Genomic DNA, 20,525 nt, shown 5'->3' with positions numbered 1-20,525 from the left:
TCACCCTGGCAATTTTAAACATGGCTTCTTCAGATAAACCCAGCAATGCGGAAGTGGAGTTTGGACAGTATACGTGTCGCACGTGATTTGCTAATGAACGTGTTGACAGAGTGTTCGTGTAGAATAATAATGACGTCGTCTTCGTCTTTCTATTGAGTTGATAAAGAAAACATTTCGTGTATTGAGCTAAATCGCCCCAGTATTTACAAAACGAGGTAGCAAAGCATCAACTTCTCTCAATCAGAAATTTTTATCTCTCGCGAAACTCATCTGGCCTGAAAAATGTACCGCCCTGACTTTCTTGACTACGTGAAACCCTACCTACCCAGATAAATTGAGACCCTAGCTAATTTTACCAAGGGACAATTTATTAGGAAATCATGTTTACTGAGCGCTAGTAGCTGCCACTGAACTACAATCTACAGTTTGATATCAGCTTGGTTGATTATTAACTAGTTACCCGTCATGTTCTCAACTCAACTCGGATAAATTATGGAGCCAAAAGCTAATGGTCGGACGAGAATTTGACAGCAACTAAACATGTGTTATAACGGAAGTCGACGGATGTTATGGGACCCTTTGAAGTCACGTGTTGGTCACTGATTCACTAGCTTCCTTCTTTCTAACCAGTTATGCTAATGTCTGGGTTTCTAACTCAAGCTAGCGCTATGGCTGATGACGACGAATCCATGGTGAGAGATAAATACTTCATACTTCTCGAGAAAAGCAGGGGATATGTCCTTGAGCCACATGTTTTCAAGGCTCCCACAAAGTTATGGAAGGAAGAATTGCAGCGAGACACGATACTGGAAGAACAACCGTGTAATGATCCACACAAGAAAACATTCGTTGTAGTTGATCGTAAAGAGGTCTACCTTGACTGTGAAATGACACGTTTGGCAGGTCGCTTAGACAAACTTGCGGACAAGGCAGCAGAACAGCTTCTGAAGATTATCTTACCAGAGAAAAGATATGAATCATATCTACATCAGCAACGTCGTGTTGGAGAACGGGAGGTAAGTCTGTGTAATGTTTTATTGGTTGATCCCAAGCCTTATTAGAGCATGCAGCCTTCTAAAAGCAAGTATGAGGTGGGATAAACTTGTATCACAGTAATCAGCAAGTCGCTGTGTTCTGCTTTGATGCTGTTACGAAGTTCGGTCAGGCTTCTGTGGCGATCAGTGCTGCCAAGTAAGGGATTCAAATTTCAAATGAGGAACTGATAGTCAAACCCAACAATAGAAATCTTTAAATTGTCGATGGTTATTAAAATCACTGATTAGAGTCAGGTTTCTTGAAGAAAATCCAAGATTGCATTCTTAAATCCGAAAGTATCCGAAAACAGATTTTGCGTTTCTTTACTAAACAGATCAATCCAAGATCTCTCGGATCATGGTGCGTCAAAGCGGGCGGAACCGAAGAATCCACTCCCAGAGTGCAGTGGATTCTTCGGTTCCTTTGACGTTCATCATCAACAGTAGAATAATTATAAATCGTACGGATCAGCACTAAATTCAACGATCGACAGCGTCGGTAAAATCTACTGAAATTTGGTCATCCATCATTCTGCTGCGACTAACTATAGCATGTGATTACTGAACTACATCTGAATGGGCTTTTCAAAACGGCCAAATAAACACTAATGCCGGATAGACTTGTCCAGAAGCCGAGCTGCGAAAGCGTAACGTAACTGAGCGTAACGTAACGTAACGTAACTGAGCGAAAAACATGATGTCTGCGACGCTCGAAGACTTGAGAGCGAGGAGTTCGGCGAGAAGCGAACGACTTTTAGGAAGTCTACCAGTTGAATGAGCCCCACTAATTCGCTTGCTAACCTGTTTTCATATAATAATCTTCACAATTGTTACAGAATAATAACTTCCCAAAAGGAACAGGATCTTAATCGACGAAGCAGTGCATTGTTCTATATTAATCATCACTCTTATCGCAACAATGACCACAATTTCTGGAAAGTCTACCGTAACAACATCGTTACGATCAATAAGCTATTTCATCATCATCAGTTCTCGAGGCGCCAGTAGGTACATAAGGCGGTATATTTATATTTATTTACTATGTGTTTACTCTTTAATTTCCTCGCTTAACTTAGTTTTCTTTTATCCTAAAATAAATTCATTTAATTGAAGGGCATACAATTAGTTTACTGTATGTTGCCCTTTCCACTTCTTTTTCACTGCAATATTTATTAACGATATTGTCTTCATGTCGGTCGTCATGTGGAGAAATAAAAATTACAAATTACAATACAATCCAGGCCTTCTTCTCGAGCATTTTTTTCCTCTCGAATTTTGTAGCAATTGTAGCCGTCATTCATAGTCTACACGGACTACACAACCCAGTAAGGATTGCTCAATTCGTTAGACTGCGAACTGAGGTTAGTTAATTGACAGTTTGTTTCAAAATTCTGTTTTTCTTCGCTGTAATTGATATCAAACAACTCGTGAGCAAAGTTCAGGTAGCTGGCAATAGTTAAGTCTTTAGCATGTTTTAGAGCGTCTACTTTGATGGATTAATACTGTCACTCTTTTTCAACTGACCTTCAGTAATGGAAGAAAACAAATGCCCAATCAAGTTAGCTATTCTCTTGACATTAGAAGCTACCAGAGCAACGGTACAAGTTGATGAAAACACCCTTTATTTTAACTTTATGGACTTATAACTTACTAAAAAGCGATTCCAGTGAGCCATTATTTGTTATGGAATTGTAATCAGCGTGTGAACATTAAAAGCTTTCTAAGTAAATTTAAAAGAACTAGTGCGCGCGGATTCAGAGCCACCTTAAATTTGCGAAACTTTAAGGTGCCTCTGAATCAGCTCCCACAAATTTCTTTTGGCTTGACAAAAATTTACAAGACAGATTTTTCGTTAACTAAGAAAATGTAAGATTTTACCTATTCCGAAAATAGCTTAACATTTGACTTGTCTCCTAAATCCCAGCGGCTAAAAGGAAACACCGATAAACACACTGACTGGGTGAAAGAGCGACGTGAATTATTGAGACCACAAGAAAGTCCTGAAGAAGAACTGAAACTAGTAAAACAAGCTAAAAAAGAAGCTGAACAAAGAGTGGTTAACTTAGAGAGAGAGCTAAGAGCTAAAGAAGAAAGAATCATAGAACTGGAAAACAAATTATCCGCAGCTCAACAGAAACTTGATGAGTATGGACTGAAAGAGCCATGTGATTGGGTCATTTCCCGCGATGAAATTCACCTGACAGATACCTGCCTAGGGGTTGGTGGATGGGGAACAGTTGTACTGGGAAGATTCAGAGGCTGTAAAGTGGCTGTGAAACAAATCCACGAGTTAATTCTCTCACCTCATAATAGACGTTTGTTTGAAAGAGAAATGAACATTGCTTCAAGATGTCGCCATCCTTGTTTATTGCAGTTCATTGGAGCAACAAATGATGAAGGAAGTCCACTGTTTGTCACAGAGCTCATGGAATCAAGTTTACGAGCATTGTTAGAGCAGCGACCTCTCTCACACACAGATATCTCTGTTATCTCCCTGGATATAGGTCAAGCACTCAATTACTTGCACAGAAGTGAGCCTCCCATTATTCATCGTGACGTCAGTAGTGCTAATGTGTTGCTATGGCGACATGGTGACCAATGGAGAGGCAAAGTGTCTGACTATGGAACTGCGAATTTCATGCCTCACACCAAGACAATCGGCCCTGGAGCTATGATTTATAGTTCACCTGAAGCACTCACCCCAAATCAAACAGTGAAGGTAAAACATGTTTACTATCAACACTTCTTGTTGTATAAGTAGAGAGATGTCTCTTACAATATTGCACTTAATTTATCCCCTTTGCAGAGGATGTGGCTCCTGATGTTGATTAGTCTGTGCAGAGCCACTCACTTCCTTAGCTTGCGTGGCAGGTATTCAAAGGGGAGGGAGGAATTCGAAACCAAGCGTGAAGCGCGAGGGGAGAGCGCCCTTTGAATGCTTGCTTGATTTATTTAATTTAATTTACTCATATAACATACATTTTATAATACTATTTAACAATTAGATTATGAGCTCGAGATTTCTATGAGGTGATAGCTGATGAGGCCGAAGGCCGAATCAACTGTTACCTCATAGAAATCGAGAGCAAATAATCTAATTGTTTTAATAGAATTCTTACTAAAATTTACTTCAAATAACGGTTTCCAGTTATTTCTTGACGTATTATTAAACTTTGCACTTGAAAAAGAACGCTCGAATTGACTTGTCATTTAAAATTGAAGTTGTGTGCGTGAGCGCATCAGTATTTCTAATAATTTCAACTTTTTCAAAAGTCAAGAAACCGTAAATGTCATTCGTTTAGAATTCTCAGCAATTAAATTATCCATTTGCATCAAAATTTTCCTCCAAATCTTCGGAAAAACGAAAAAAACGTCATTTCCTAGACGACCTCCAGCTACTGCACACTAGTGTTCAATGGCTCAGCCAATCAAATTACAGCATTTGCATAGTATACTAGTAGAATTCTACTAATATCCATTATACAGACGTCTCTCCCCTAGATACCGTAAACTGCCGCTTACCTGACCCTCACGTTTACAAACAAAATAATGCTTTCAGTTATAAGTCCTCTCGGATATAAGACCCCTAAAGTTTAAAATGAAATGATTTCAATTTATTATGATGTTTTAAAAACCAGTATTTGGAAAACTTATTTCGATCAACACTCGTATCGCTCATTTCGAAAAGGGTTTTTTATTCCGCTTATGAGCCCCGGCCCCGATATTAGCCCCACCCGTTTAGCCCATCCAAAACCCCCTTACGAAGTTGTATAAGTCCAGGGCTTATAAGAGGCAGTTTTTTCTGGGTGGAGACAGACAGTGTGAGAGTCAAGTGTCTTTCCAAAGGGCATTGGTCACTCAAGATAGAGCTGTGATCAACACTGCGCAAACGATTAGGTGACCTTCACCTAATAATTGTTTATTAATTATTGTTGATTATAATCCCTTATCAACAGATGGATGTGTACAGTTTTGGTGTTCTCCTCTGTGAAATGTGCATCCGGGACTTACCGGATCCCAAACAGCGGGAAAAGCAAGTAGCCTTGGTAAAGAATGACGTGTTTCGAGAGCTTGTACAGTGCTGTATTCAGAGGGAGCCTGAGGCTAGACCAACTATGGAAGAGATCATCTATCTTTTCGATTCATTGTGACACTATTTCATTGTGTCAGACACTGTCTAAAAGACAGAGGACTTTAAAAAGCCGGACTAACGAGACATTTATCAAAATTGACGAGGAATGATCTATATGTAAAAGAACATCAGAGACCAACAAAATAATTTCATAGCGGTTTAAAAATCTGACAAATAATTTGTAGACTTTAGATCAGAAAGGTTAAAAGCCTTCATAAAACATTCGATAATTCAATAAGTGAAAGCTGTTTCTCGAAGTTTTCTTAATAATGTTAGCCTTGAAGTAATAACAAACGCGAGCAAAGAGAATTTACATTTTGATAATCGTAGCAAATGAGTGATTTTCCTCTCTTTTCCGTTTTCTTCGCAATTTAACTCGAACAAGGTGTGGAAAGACTTGCCCGTGTACGTGTCCCCACAGTATGTCTGCATGGTTCTCAAAAAGTTTGTACTTGTTTTTCTATAACTTGTTTAAAGAAATGTGGAAAAGCTTTTCGATTTCTTAAAGGAAAAGCTTTTTAAAAGTTTTTAAAAACTGAAATTCCAATATTGTGTTCCTTATAACAGTAATAAGGAACACGCTTGCGTTCAGCAAGTCAACAAAGTTACATCAGTGTTTACTGTAAGTCTACTAGCGTTTTATCTCGAATGCCGTTCTCGATTGACTACGCTCTTCACTATCTATTCTGTTGTAGATAACTTGGGAGTAGCCCAGCAGTGTGCCGTTGTTAACAAAATGACGGCCACTTCTTTACATTTTTGAAGTGTCTGTGGAGAGGATTTAGATGAAGTTTTGAACGACCAGTAGACTTATACTAAAACAATTAGATTATTCGCTTTCGATTTCTATGCGTGATAATTGACTTGAACCGCGCCCTCGTCAACTCTCACTCGATCTCGAGCTCATAATCTACTATTAATTGTTAAATTAATGTGAATCACAGAAGAGATTCTACGGTATTTATATTAGGTCTTTTCTCTGAAGAGTGAGAAGATCCGGGGACGGTACATATCAAAAGATCTGTGTCTATAAAAACTTATAATGACTGGTCCTGAGCCACGAGTTCTCGGGGGGAAATGCTCTTAGTGTAAGCCTTTATGACTGAGATGTTTGTATGTAATGTGGTCTAATGTTGCCGTTCTCGATGGGCCTGAAGCGTAGTATACGTATAATGTAGGGGAATTATAAAACAAACAAAAAACAAACTGCTAAAGCCTGTTCCTCCAGACTAGACACTTCATTCAATCGTAAACTGTCTATGGAAAAATAAATATGTAGACATACGAAAATTTCAACACAGTAAATACAGATAAAAGTATAACATAAAAAAGTAAGTATGCCGAATGAGTGCGCAGCAGCTAAAGTAGGAAAGCTTTAACCTGGCTGCTGCTTGTTTAAGAAATTAGGAAAGGGAAGGATTGAACTTAAACTAAATCAACAGATGAAAGGATAAAAAAATGGCTCGTTTATTTTGAACGAATATTCCCGTAATCTGTATTGAATGAATTGAATTTTGTTGACCTAGATCAACCTCGGTCCAAAACTATTTGATAGGCGCGCTTGATTGAAAGATGGAAATGGGCTTGTGCAAAGAATTGTGCATTGCTTGAAATCATTTCTGGTATAAGGAAGGAGTTTTCCGACGTTTTAAACCATCGGATTATCACTGGTTATATCCAACTAAACCTGCTTAAAAGACCTTAATGGAGTTAAAAACTGGCTTTACCTCCGGTCAGTATTTCAGTACTTCTGATTTAAATACTCTTTGAGTAAAGCACAGAAATTAAAAGATCTGTAGGCACTGTGATCGACAGGTTTGAGTTAGAAATTAACCATTGCATTCTATCGTAAAGGAAATCACTGTTGATAGTGAAAATCTAAGAATCTAGTCAAATCCAGAGTCACCTGTTCCTCGTGCCAAGCGCCCAACGGCTAAAAGAGACAGGCGTCTCTGGGGACGAGAGTAGGTTGCACTGATGTCTTGAGAATGTCACATGTTCTTCACCGTGGTATCACAAACAAGGGCTCTTGGTTGTCTCGACTAAGACACGGAAGAAGTGAGATTCGACTGTGGTGTAAATTGGCCAAAGTAGAAGAAAACGCAACTTTCCGACGGAGAAGTAGAACAGTTTCCGCATATCGGTCATTAACTTTCGGGAATAGCATTATCAAAGGGAAAGGAAGGTGAGTAGCATGGTCGCAGCAGCTATTAAAATGACAATACGCATGTGTCACTTGAAACAGAAACTGATCAGTAAGCAGCCAATTCAGTCTTGTTCCTGTTAGCAAAACAACGTCGGCAATGACTTGTCTAATAAAATAGAAAGTTTAAAGAAATGGTTGATAAGATAGAGAAATAAATTTGCCACGCCTATCTACTTCTTTAATTTGAGTGTTATGAACGTTTCCATGAACAACACGCAATAAAGAAACGACACTGATCTCTCAAATTTCAACTATTTGGGCTTTACGTGTATCTAGCGTTTGTTCCAGCCTGAAACGGTCGATCTCACAGCATACACATGAAAATAAATTGGATGTTTCATCAAATTGAAGTAATTCATAGCGCGTTTTAATAAGCTCGCTTTGCTGACCGATTTTCTAGGGAAATCTGTTTCTTTTGGAAAGTCGTCTACGTTCGAATTCTAAACAATTCGTAGTTTTTAACTGAATCGTTTGATCCGTTCAACTCCTACACGGCCACATTTTGTGAGATACCTTATGTGTTGATCCTTCGCTTGGTGTTTTCAGTTTGCTGAACGTGTTGAAATGATCGCAGTAGTTAGAAATTCAAATTTACTCGCCTTAGAATCTTGCGGAATATCTATTTAACCGTTATTCGATGTCTGACCTTGCGTTAGATAAGAGGTTAGAAATAACAAACAAAGCGTCAGGTTTTTTTAAATTCGTCTTGAATTATAAATTGACTCGTTGAAGTGCACGTTTCAGCTTTATATAAAGTGAAAATCAATGCAAGTGAAGTATGAAAACGTGGTCCGATGTGAGTAAAGACTGCCCTTTCAGGCGAAACACGCGTTCCCATGATCCCTTAAAAACTTCGCATTTTCTCCTTGTTTACACTGATAAATTCCAGCCTTCAATAAAAAAATTTTCGCGAGAGTTTCCCGTAATAGAAGTGATATCTCTTATCCCCTCAGATTAAGTTCAGTACTCTTTGCACAGTCTCCGCTTCTTAAGTCGTCTACAATCTGTAAAGTTGTTGACAAAAGATAAAAATAGGTCTGCAATGCGTACTTGTGGGCTTATCGCTGGTTTTATTCATTGGGTTGAAGTATTGTAGTCTCACGAGTAGGCAATTACTAGAAAGACAGACGTATAATAATAAATGAGGTTCGTGCTAGGAACGTACTTGAGCCTGCTGTTTCAACTACCCAGCGCTTGCGTACAAATCGATTTATTCAATATTCTTTCCACAAATGTAGCGCAGTGGAGGAGATATCTGCCTTGTGAGCGAGAGACTATGAGTTCAACTCCTAGTGAAACCGGTGCTTTTCCTTTTCTTTTTACTTATCTATTTCTTTTCTTAAACATTTACCGAAAGGCAGCGTTTGCTTGTGTTAAATGAAAGGAAAAAAAAAAGCCTAGATATTGAATGCAACAGAATGATTGAGAAATCGGAAGTAACTTACCTTGAAAACTGCAACTAAACTCGCAACTGTAAGCTGTTCTTGTTCTTCTTGTTCTTCCTTTTCTTCGTCTTGTTGCTCTTCTTTTTCTTCTTCTTCTTCTTCTTGTTCTTCTTTTCTTGTTGTTGTTGTTTTTCTTCTTCTTCTTCTTCTTCTTCTTCTTCTTCTCCTTCTCCTTCTCCTCCGTCTTCTCCTCCTCCTCCTTCTCCTCCTTCTCCTCCTTCTCCTCCTCCTTCTCCTCCTTCTCCTCCTCCTTCTCCTCCTCCTCCTCCTCCTCCTTCTCCTCCTTCTCCTCCTCCTTCTCCTCCTTCTCCTCCTCCTCCTCCTTCTCCTCCTTCTCCTTCTTCTCCTTCTTCTCCTCCTTCTCCTTCTTCTTCTCCTTCTCCTTCTCCTTCTCCTCCTTCTCCTCCTTCTCCTCCTTCTCCTCCTTCTCCTCCTTCTCCTTCTTCTCCTCCTTCTCCTCCTTCTCCTTCTTCTTCTCCTTCTCCTTCTCCTCCTTCTCCTCCTTCTCCTCCTTCTCCTCCTTCTCCTCCTTCTCCTCCTCCTCCTCCTTCTCCTCCTTCTCCTCCTTCTCCTCCTTCTCCTCCTCCTTCTCCTCCTCCTCCTCCTTCTTCTCCTCCTTCTCCTCCTTCTCCTTCCTCTTCTCCTTCTCCTTCTCCTCCTTCTCCTCCTTCTCCTCCTTCTCCTCCTTCTCCTCCTTCTCCTCCTTCTCCTTCTTCTCCTCCTTCTCCTCCTTCTCCTTCTTCTCCTCCTTCTCCTCCTTCTCCTTCTTCTCCTCCTTCTCCTCCTTCTCCTCCTTCTCCTCCTTCTCCTCCTTCTCCTTCTTCTCCTCCTTCTCCTCCTTCTCCTTCTTCTTCTCCTTCTCCTCCTTCTCCTCCTTCTTCTTCTCCTTCTCCTCCTTCTCCTTCTTCTCCTTCTTCTCCTTCTTCTCCTCCTTCTCCTCCTTCTCCTCCTTCTCCTCCTTCTCCTCCTTCTCCTTCTTCTCCTTCTTCTCCTCCTTCTCCTCCTTCTCCTCCTTCTTCTTCTCCTTCTCCTTCTTCTTCTCCTTCTCCTTCTCCTTCTTCGTCTTCTTCCTCTTCTTCTTCTTCTTCTTCTTCTTCTTCTTCTTCTTCTCTTCTTCTCCAACCTACTAAGGGATAGTTCGCGATTATAAAGGAAAATAAAATTGTTCAAGCAATAAAAGTAAAGTAATTATATAAAAATGATACATTATGGAAATTTGAAATAATTCTTGGAGGAAGAAAAACATTCTCGAGTGAAACCCTCGCACATTATTTTTGGCAAAGTTTCGGTTAAAAGCCGCTTTCAAAGCTATCGATAGATCGAATTATACAACCACCTTTGTTGCATACCCAATAGTCTTTAATTTGCTGAAAACGCAATATGACTAGCGCTAGCAACGACTATGCACTACAAATTATGTAGCAATGGCCCGCCTTTACTAGCAAACATTTACGCGAAATATTAGTACCCAGTCTACCTCTGAGACCACTCATGCTCCCAAAGCCCTATCACGTGACATCACGTCTTCAAACCCACAAGATTTTAATAACTTGTTGGGTTATGTATGCATAATGCATAAGCCCATAAAATTTAGGGAAATATTCAAAATTAGGGGGCCATCTCGCTGGTGTTTTGTTCCTAAATAATCTGACTTAAAGGGTGAAAGAAGAGCATACCTTGTTTCTTTCGTCTTCATTGAGTCGCCGTCGTTGTACACTTGCAAACCTTCGTACCAAGCTCTGTCAAGAGAGAATGAAGAGTAAAAGAGTTAATTCTCCATGTATGCAGTAATCCCTCTCAAGTTATTTTTAGATCACTTCCGGTTTCCGAAATCCCAGGAAGGAAATAAAATAATGTAAAGTGACATAAAGCTACGGACGCCTTTGTCGAAAACTACATACTTATCTCGTTATTTTTAGCCTATTCAGAAGATAAAATATCAGGAAAAGTGCTTATGTAAGTGCTTGTTTGTTCAGTACCTATAATCAGTTGCCTAGATAGCTAAAGTACGTTCCTGATGTTTTCATTATTCTCCGGCCGCCATGTTGATGTATAACGGAGGTACACCAACATGGCGGCTCCATACTGGGCTCTGTAAATTTGTACAAAATATTTCGACAAATATCTGAAGTTTGAGAAAACGCACATACTTAAAACTTGAAGAAGCGTCTTCTTTATCAATCTCCTATAACATTACAATTTCTTGACTTTATCCACTGAATAGGTTTTGAATTATTTTTTCCATTGGGTGGCAGTGCAAGCCAAGAATTAGAGGCTCTGAAAAAAGACCTATGCTATGGGCATACCGTATCTAAATGGTTACTTTGGCCCGTGAAAATTAAGCGCGCCAGACGAACTATGAAGGGCATCTTGGCCAATTGCGCCATTTTTAGACCACCGATTTTGCAGTCAATTTTATAAACATAGTTTGACATGTGTCATGACACAAATTATTCTTACACCTCATGTATCGCACGTTGGAGTGAAAAGTAAAATTGCCACGTTTGCCGCTACTTCAACATATCATTAACCGCGCGACCATGGGTTGGGCGCGGTTCTTGCATCGCTCGTGGTTTCTTTTTCGTTTCGGTAACCAGAACCATGCTCCCACTCTGCCGACTTCTTGAAAAAAATTCGCAGCATTTGATGTTTTATGCAGTAAAGCTGTCTTGCACATATAGGCAAAAAGAGCTAGGTCTTTTCGTGGTCATAGCCGCAAAGATTTGCAAAGAATTCATAAAGTACGATGTACTGTTCGAAGCGCTTCCAATCACGTAGACACTTAATGTTAACGAAGCTGCGCTGATCAAATTTGGAAGTGATGCGAATTAGCTATAGACATGATCTATTTATCGCTCGGTTAAGACTTTTTTTAAAGACTTTTCAGTAAACAGAGAGTTATTGGGTTGCAGTTTTACGGCTAGAGAGCTGTCTCCTATCGATTTCACATAATTTGAACTTTGGCTAGGTATAGACGGAATTATTTGTTGTTGGTTGAAAGTCAACAAGTGTAATCGAATTAAATAGAAAAGCCAATGAAAGCTAATGAAATTTAACTGTTTCCACTGTAAACTTTTCACATAGGGAATTATTGTGTTGCTGATATTTGGCTATTGCTGCTTATAGAACTATCTATTCGAGACAGTGCACTTTAAAATTGGTAATTGATAAATGGTAATTGTAAGCAATATTTTTCGACCTTGAATGAAAATATACACAATGTAAACATACACACTGCTAAGATTATGTCTTACAAAGGGAGCCCTCACATCCGTTTAGGATCAACCTACCTTTGTGTTTTGTGGCAGTCATTTTGAATTTTTAATACGCGGTCTGCTAGTGTGAGGTCTGGAACCAAAAATTACGGAATATCCTTGGTGAGCGTTCGGATCCTCCGTGAATTTGCGAATTTTCCCGCCCGTACGAGGCTTCTTAAATTTCGGTACAAACCGGAGGTGAAGGGCAAGGGTCAGGAACTGTGTTGTGACTACTGTGTCAGAGCTATGCATTGCACTCTGCCCTAACTGAGATTGTCTCACTAATTAGTTTACAATGACATTGAACAGAACCCAAACAAAACAAAACCACAACGTTATACTACAAAGGTTACCATTTACGACATAAATTTTTGCTGCTGTACAATTAGGAGGAAGAGCTCGAGAGTATCAACACGAAGAGACGGTTTAAAATTGTCCTTGCAAGAAAAAAAAAATTGTAGCTCGCAGACCAATGCTATGTAACTTTCTTTTGGAGTCCTTTCAGTTTTTTGCAATCTTTTTGGTATCTCGGAAATTGCGAACAAAAAGTATCGTTTTAATAATAACAAGAAGTTAGTTTCGATGGAGATAAAACACTTGGAATTATCTTAGTCTTTCTAAACTGAGGAATCAGATCTCGAGGCTTGACACCGCATAAATACCCATATGAGCGGATTCTTATTTTTTTCACCGTGACAGGGTTTAGCTCAGCAAAGGAATCCATTACCCTGGTCAAAGCTTTAACACTTACATAATTATAAGAAGCAGAAAAAGAAGTAAAAGAAGAAGAAGAAGAAGAAGAAGAAGAAGAAAAAAGAAAAAGAAGAAACAGAAGCAGAAGCAGAAGCAACATAAGGAGAAGAAGAAGAAGAAGAAGAAAAATAAAAAAGAAAAAGAAGAAGCAGAAACAGGAGCAGAGGCAGAAGAAACAGAAGCAGAAGCAGAAGCAACATAAGGAGAAGAAGAAGAAGAAGAAAAAGAAGAAGAAGAAGAGGAAGAAAAAAAAAAAAGAAGGCGAAATCGGAGGAGTACTGTAGTAAGAGTGTTAGACAAGTAAGCAGTTTACGCCAAATAGTGAAAAGAGTATGGGACAGATACTGACTAACAACCAAAGACAACAGATCGAAGAGAGGACAGCGCTGCTGGAGCAACAAATTGCCGCCCTGCAGCAACAAAAAAAATGACCTGGATGAAATGTCAATCGCTAAAGATAGAGAGATAGAGGGGAACAAAAGGGAATTAAGAACACAAGAACTTAGAATTAATGACCTAACTGATTCATTAAATGAAACAAAGCAAAAAATGCAAGAGAAAGAACAGCAAATTAGTAACTTAGAAAGGGACAAAGCAAACTTAGAGGGGCGTCTTCAACTTCTTGAAAATCGTGAAAAACAAGAGATGCAAAGCTTAGTTACTGAGTTACAGCAAGAAAAACAAGATTTAAAAAAAGCCAACAAAATATCAGAAGCCAACAAAGAGAGTATACACCTGATTGAGCAACTCACTAAACAATTACAAGAGAAAGGGCAACAACTGGAAACTAGCGAAGCTCAACTTACTTCTCTGCAAAAACAACTGGCAACGAGAGATGAGCACGCTACTGATCTGAGAAGACAACTGGGAACGAACGAGAACCAAGTTACTGATCTGAAAGGAGACGTGGCAGCGAGAGGCCAAGAAGTTGCTAATCTGAAAGGACAACTGGCAAAGAGCAACAAACAAGTTACTGATCTGAAAGGACAACTGAAAGCGAGCAACAAACAAGTTACTGATCTGATAGGACAACTGAAAGCGAGCAACAAACAAGTTACTGATCTGAAAGGACAACTGAAAGCGAGCAACAAACAAGTTACTGATCTGAAAGGAGAACTGGCAGGGAGAGACCAACAAGTTGCTGATCTGAAAGGACAACTGGCAGAGAGCAACAAACAAGTTACTGATCTGAAAGGAGAACTGGCAGGGAGAGACCAACAAGTTGCTGATCTGAAAGGACAACTGGCAGAGAGCAACAAACAAGTTACTGATCTGAAAGGAGAACTGGCAGGGAGAGACCAACAAGTTGCTGATCTGAAAGGACAACTGGCAGAGAGCAACAAACAAGTTACTGATCTGAAAGGAGAACTGGCAGGGAGAGACCAACAAGTTGCTGATCTGAAAGGACAACTGGCAGAGAGCAACAAACAAGTTACTGATCTGAAAGGAGAACTGGCAGGGAGAGACCAACAAGTTGCTGATCTGAAAGGACAACTGGCAGAGAGCAACAAACAAGTTACTGATCTGAAAGGAGAACTGGCAGGGAGAGACCAACAAGTTGCTGATCTGAAAGGACAACTGGCAGAGAGCAACAAACAAGTTACTGATCTGAAAGGAGAACTGGCAGGGAGAGACCAACAAGTTGCTGATCTGGAAGGACAACTGGCAGAGAGCAACAAACAAGTTACTGATCTGAAAGGAGAACTGGCAGGGAGAGACCAACAAGTTGCTGATCTGGAAGGACAACTGGCAGAGAGCAACAAACAAGTTACTGATCTGAAAGGAGAACTGGCAGGGAGAGACCAACAAGTTGCTGATCTGGAACAAGCGATAAGCAAGAAGCGTGACTGGGTCATTTCCCGCGATGAAATTAAGATGACAGGCTATGTCCTGGGAGATGGTGGATGGGGAACAGTTGCATTGGGAAGATTTAGACGCTGCAAAGTGGCTGTGAAACAAGTGCACGAGTTGATTCTCTCTCCTCATAATAAAGGTTTGTTTGAACGGGAAATGAATATTGCTGCAAGATGTCGTCATCCTTGTTTGTTGCAGTTCATTGGCGCAACAGATGACCAAGAAAGTCCTCTGTTTGTAACAGAGCTCATGGAATCAACCTTACGAAAAGAGTTAGAGAAGCAACCTCTCTCTCACACAGATATCTCTGTTATCTCCCTGGATATAGCTCAAGCACTCAATTACCTGCACCAAAGTGCGCCTCCCATTATTCATCGGGACATCAGTAGTGCTAATGTGTTGCTATGGCGACATGGTGACCAATGGAGAGGCAAAGTGTCTGATTATGGTGCTGCTAATTTCTTACACAAGAGCAAGACAAAACGCCCAGGAGCAACGATTTACAGTCCACCTGAAGCAGGCACCGAGAATCAAACAGTGAAGGTGAAGTTGATTTACTACTTACTCTTTTCTTGTATGAGCAGAGAGACGTCTCTTATTGCATAGGCACTCAATGTTTGCCCCTGTGCGGAAGATGTTTAGCCCCCGATGTATCTTAGTGTGTGGACAGCCACCCAGTATCCTTAGCTTGCGTGGCAGGCGTTCAACGTAGAGAGAGAAAGAAGGAGGTCCATCAAGCGTGAAGCGCGATAGGGGAGTGCAAGGAAGCGGTTGGGGGAGGGGGGGAGAAAGGCGTGAATGGAGGCGTTCCCTTTCCCCTCTCTCTTTGTGCTCGAATTCTACTTGCATGCCTCTCTCTCTCCTTTGAACGACTGCAATGCAGGTTACTATGCTCAACAAAAAATTTGGAAAGGGTTACCATTGCGTGCTCCCATTGATGATGCAGTTCCTTCCGTTAACTGATTCCGGGCTAAACCTGTTTCGTTTCTCTAGGGCAAGAACGTTAAGCTGTTGACCTTGCGTTCACATACCCAAAGCACTGCTTGATAAGAATAGGACACAGAGTTCACGTTTTCACGGCTTCATGACATTTTTTCTTGTTTAATATGGGTTGGGTGGGTGAGTTGACAAATGAACCGATAGTGGCAGCCTGAGGTTCCCTTACAAGCTGGTGTCCAATCTCACTCTCAAAAAAACGAGTGTAAAATACCATGGTGTAATAACTGCGACTTGTTACACGACTAAGTTGGGTCAGGGGGCCAATAGCTAGGATCGACCAATCAGATTGCTCCACTGCGATTTTCGTAGTAGTGTAATAAATCCCTTATTAACCGAGCTTGCTTGGGACTGTGCTGGGAGAATATCTGCCATCAGTCCTTTTTGTACCGACCTCGTTGCGCTCGGTTCGTAATGTCAAGATCTCGGGCTGTTATTCTACCAGTACGGCCCTCGCGCTTGGTCAATAAGATATATATCTGCAATAAATATTAATACCCATCATTCCTCATACAGATCCCTCTCTCCCAAATATTTTTGATTCTATTTTCTGGGTGGAGAGAGACAGTACGAGAATCAAATGTCATCCCAAAAACTCTTAGCTACTCAAGATGGAACTGTGACCAACTCTACGCTAACAATTACCTAATAGTTGTTTTTAACTGATGATTATAATCCCTTGTCAACAGATGGATGTATTCAGTTATGGTGTTCTTCTCTGTGAAATGTGCCTCGGGACAATGCCAGAACCAGAAAGGCGCGAGGAACGAGTAGCACAGGTAACGAATCAAGTGTTGCGAGACCTCATAAAACGCTGTATTGAAAAGGACCCTGAAGCGAGACCAACGATGGAAGAGATCATTGATCATGTCCAGGATTGAAAGCATCAGATACTCTGTCCCCAAGAAAAGGTGCCTTTGCAAAAAGCAGAGGAAGAACTTTGAAAACGCGAATTTACGAGATGATTTACAAACTATTGGAGAAATGATCTAAGGATAAAAAAAAAACAACAACGGAGAGAATCATAGTAATTTTATAGATCTTTAAAAATAATCTGAACTAATCTGACAAACAATCTGTGATTAAAAGTGTATATGTAGCACAGAATCTAGTTCAGAAGGATTAAAAGCCTTCAAAAAAACAAAAACAGTATGTAAGATTGCTTTCGCTAAAAGTCGTATCATCACTAGTAACTCTATAAACACAGAACCAATTAGCCTGTTAATGTTCACCTGACAATGACGCGAGCAAAGAGATTTACCTTCGCTCAAAACTAGCCCGCGGAGTGATCCGACCATAGTGTTCCGAGAGCATTTTTCCCTCTTCCAAAACCTTTTTTATAATCCGATAGAAACACAAACATTATTTTCCATTTCTTAAATGAAGAATTTTTTGGACGTTATGAAGAACGTTACAGTATTGTAGTGCTTTTCGAATGGCAAATAAAAAAAAAATCAAGTTTGGGTTTAATTAGTCAATTAAGTTACACCAGTGTATATAAATGCTGGTCATGATGCGCGGTCATAATACATATCAGTGTCATCATAATTTTATTCTTGGGTTTTTAAAAACATTTTGATTTATTAGCTCAATAAAACCGCGTGGGGTGCTACCGGACGAACACGACACGAGAGTAAGTTGTAGCAAGGTCTCGTCCAGAACAAGAAACCAGAAGATAACACAGTATTGTTAATTAGTGAGTAATGTTAGTACTGTAAGTAGCGTTCGTATTGTAAACAATGTTTCTACTTATAGTACATTGAAAGTAATGCTAGTGATGTGAGTAAGTAAAGTATTATAAAATTGTAAATAAAGTGTGTTAAAAAACATTCCTCGGAAAAGAAAGAAACCAGAAGAAGGAGTAATTCTGTTCAGTATGCCGGGATTATGCTGGTACCAGCTGGTACTTAGTTTTATGAACAACTCAGTCTTATTCCAAGGTCCGAGATCTGGAAATAAGGAGCTTAAAAGGAGACGGTTTTTTGGCGACATTCATTTAAAAAACTCGCACTAATTATTCGTTTAGCCACTCACCGAAGTTTCAGCCTCTAGGTTTTTCTTATCAATGAAATTCGTCTCCATTCGCACTTTAGAGGCTGAGACTTCAGTGAGTGGAAAAACCCAATGTTTACCCGCTAAAGATAGAGACAAAAAAGTAAGCTTTTTGGAGTGAAACACTCCTAGTCGCTTCACGCTACTTAAACCGGGATAAGCTCTGGCCTGATGGGCTACTTGGCTTGTATGCAGACTTTACCTTTTTTACCTGATTGTTTGTAGAGCCATTGGCGTACTAAACAGATCTAGACAGTTGCGAATTTCGCTGGTAAAATATAAATTCATGTTTTACTAGCCGTCTTCCTGGGCATCGTCGTCGTCGTTCCTTGAGCTCCCTGATAACTGATAGCTACGCAGAGATCGTTGCCAAAGTTGCTAAGCAACATTGCTCTCGTGGCATCCTACTGGTGTGACATCCTGGTTGGCGTGACATCCTACTGGCGTGACAATTTCTACGAGTGTTCATGTTAGTGGCTTATGTCTCGGGCTTAGAAAGACATCCTTAACGTACTCGGCTTAGATCTTTTCGCAAAAGAGTTGAAAAGATCTGGGTACGACACCACACGGAGTTTAAATTTTTGCGCGCTGGAAGCTGCCAATCATACACTTCATGGGTCTCTGTATGTCATAGATTTGAAAGATTTCGGGTCGAATGTGAGAGGAAGACACTAAAAAAAGGCACAGATCCCTCCAACCGAATTTTCGGTCAGCTGATTCTAATGGTTGCTGGAAATAGCTACCAATGAGTTTTGTTTTTTACAAGTGTTGAAATATTTGATCTCGGGAAAAAATGTTCTGAGTGTAAGGCTTTGTACCTGAGAGCTTTGTACCCGAGATGCTTGAATGCAATTGTGCTCGATAGTCATAACGCCTTGTATAATGATGAGGCCGTGTTAAAAAATAACATGGGAACAGGCTAAAACTATTTCGGAAGCGCACGCGATGGAAAAAGGCTTGCTGAAGTCCAAAGAATGTACCGCTGCCACAGAAAGGTGTCAAACCATTTCTGGAAAAGGAAAGCAGGGGCCCGTTTCTCGAAAGCCCCGGAAACTTTTCGGGCCCGTAAGGCCATTTTTAGTTCATCTGTGTCTACAAACGGAGTAGTGTATACGCCTGAAACTTCTTGTATGAAGGGAACCTCTGTTCATATTAAGAATTTGTGAATAAAACAGCGCTGTAATCGTAAGGTTCGAGATTTTGCTATGGCTTTCCGGGCCCGAAATGTTTCCGGGACTTTCGAGAAACGGGCCCCAGGAAAGCGTTGGCGAGGTGGATTGTTTCAGTGAGGATGAGGGTGTCACGAGTTGAAGTGTACATGAAGACAGGATAATATGCCATTTATATTTATGTAAGTGTAGCCTGTGAACGCGGACGGGTTTCCAGCTTATGTTTCGCGCCGTCGAAAAACGTAGACTAACCTAACGGCTGAGTTGGAAAAAAGTTGGAGAAGGAATGCAGAATTTTTCTACTCTAAGTGTATAAAAGGTTTAACGTTTCCTATGGAATTTATATGAATGGGTTACCGTTCTCTATCAAAAATGTTTTATAAAAGGGTACGGGCGGAGCCTCTGCGTACAAAACTTCCCAAGCGGGTTTTAGCGGGTGGGTGAGAGCGAAAAAAACCGAAACCTGAGATTGTAATTAAGGTGGAATGGTACCCTCAAATGGACCAAAAAGTTTGTTTAAATATGGTGAAGAAAGATCAATTGTGTGCTATTGCACTCAAGAAGAGAAATTGAATTTCTAGAGTTTTACTCAAAATGGTTGCTATGGAAACCAGCCACAGCCTTTTGAGGTAGTGTTCTATAGTATTGACGTCAACACTTCCTGCTCTTTTACAAAACAAGATTTGACTATCAAATAAGCATATCATGTAAGTTTCTGTTTTGTTCTGTGCAATGAACTTAAGTTTTGACAGTTAACTCTTATTTTCAGTGCTTTTTACAGCTTTATTTGGAAATAACCTTTAATTTTTACCACACCCAGTGGACAAATCATCTCATGTCACGTGACAGACGTTAAAATGTTACGATTTTTTTGGTTTATGACATCACGACACTATTGGTCTTTGATCAGCCCAAGTTTCGGGAATTCTACTTAAAAACCTTGCAAAGTAGAAATGTTGGCGCGAAGTCAGTCGGTCCAAAAGTAAACTTTTGAGAAAAATGCAACTAAGTTTCTTACACGAAGTATTAAGCATTTAACGAGCCACAAATAGCGGGGGGGGGTGCAGATTGGATCTCTGGGGAGGGGGTGCAATGGTTGTTCTATTTTGTAAAAAGTTACCGCAGTTGTGGGAAATATTCCTTTTCATAAGGGAAATGAATGAGCCTGTGATGGCAATTTGAGGCACAGCTTTTCACAAATAATTATACCAATCGAGTTGTGCATCTCTTAAAAGTTTTTTCTAAATAGTTTCGTTCATATAAGTTAAAAATAATCTATATTTTTGGTCACGTTTTTATAGTAAACAGTCGTTGCTATGGCCGTTGCTACGTGAAAAAACTTATACCACTGTGTACTTTCCTTAAATTTCACACTCATCTGGATGGAAATTCGGCAAGATCGTTTCAAAATGTTTTTGACAAATGCAAGTCCTCAAGGGTCTTAAGTCTTGTATTTCCAAGAAATTGAATTTTTCATGAACATCGCCATATTTTAGGGTACCATTACCCCTTAAGTCATCTCGGTAGCAAAATGACTGGTTTATGATCTTTATCGGAGTGATTTCTGTCCCTTTATCAAGAGCCAGAAAAACGGGGAAAATACAAATATTAATTAGGACTGCGTTTG

The 20,525-nt window shown here is 40.1% G+C and overlaps 2 protein-coding genes across 3 annotated transcripts; both read left to right on the top strand.

Moving 5' to 3' along the window:
- The first annotated feature begins 443 nt into the window (after positions 1-443).
- LOC110060174 (putative mitogen-activated protein kinase kinase kinase 7-like) lies at positions 444-6,393 on the top strand. Of its 2 annotated transcripts, none has more exons than XM_089298679.1 (3): positions 444-1,016; positions 3,409-3,753; positions 4,991-6,393. In XM_089298679.1, the coding sequence occupies exons 1-3, from the start codon at positions 633-635 to the stop codon at positions 5,183-5,185; spliced, it is 924 nt and encodes a 307-aa protein (XP_089154805.1). In that variant the 5' UTR covers positions 444-632; the 3' UTR covers positions 5,186-6,393. The 2 variants fall into 2 exon arrangements, with proteins under 2 accessions (XP_089154805.1, XP_089154804.1); XM_089298678.1 differs by having other exon boundaries at positions 447-1,016; positions 2,959-3,753.
- A 739-nt stretch (positions 6,394-7,132) lies between these two features.
- LOC110060175 (uncharacterized) lies at positions 7,133-17,535 on the top strand. The gene is made up of 3 exons (XM_089298669.1): positions 7,133-7,351; positions 12,774-15,224; positions 16,367-17,535. Exons 2-3 carry the CDS (start codon positions 13,269-13,271, stop codon positions 16,556-16,558), a joined length of 2,148 nt encoding a protein of 715 aa, XP_089154795.1. The 5' UTR covers positions 7,133-7,351; positions 12,774-13,268; the 3' UTR covers positions 16,559-17,535.
- The last annotated feature ends 2,990 nt before the right edge of the window (positions 17,536-20,525 follow it).

Source organism: Orbicella faveolata, unplaced genomic scaffold (genome assembly GCF_042242905.1).
Source record: "Orbicella faveolata isolate gen_17 unplaced genomic scaffold, um_ofav_v1 contig_3, whole genome shotgun sequence".
Taxonomy (NCBI): Eukaryota; Metazoa; Cnidaria; class Anthozoa; order Scleractinia; family Merulinidae; genus Orbicella; species Orbicella faveolata.
The sequence above is the reverse complement of the archived record's forward strand: the minus strand, read 5'-3'. Positions and strand labels throughout refer to the sequence as shown.

Bases quoted from the DNA above. Each gene is read 5' to 3' on its own strand.
- LOC110060174 (XM_089298678.1), top strand. From the start codon at position 633: ATGCTAATGTCTGGGTTTCTAACTCAAGCTAGCGCTATGGCTGATGAC. The intron at 1,017-2,958 runs GTAAGTCTGTGT...CCTAAATCCCAG, and splicing joins GTCGTGTTGGAGAACGGGAG to CGGCTAAAAGGAAACACCGA. The intron at 3,754-4,990 runs GTAAAACATGTT...CCTTATCAACAG, and splicing joins CCCCAAATCAAACAGTGAAG to ATGGATGTGTACAGTTTTGG.
- LOC110060175 (XM_089298669.1), top strand. From the start codon at position 13,269: ATGTCAATCGCTAAAGATAGAGAGATAGAGGGGAACAAAAGGGAATTA. The intron at 15,225-16,366 runs GTGAAGTTGATT...CCTTGTCAACAG, and splicing joins CCGAGAATCAAACAGTGAAG to ATGGATGTATTCAGTTATGG.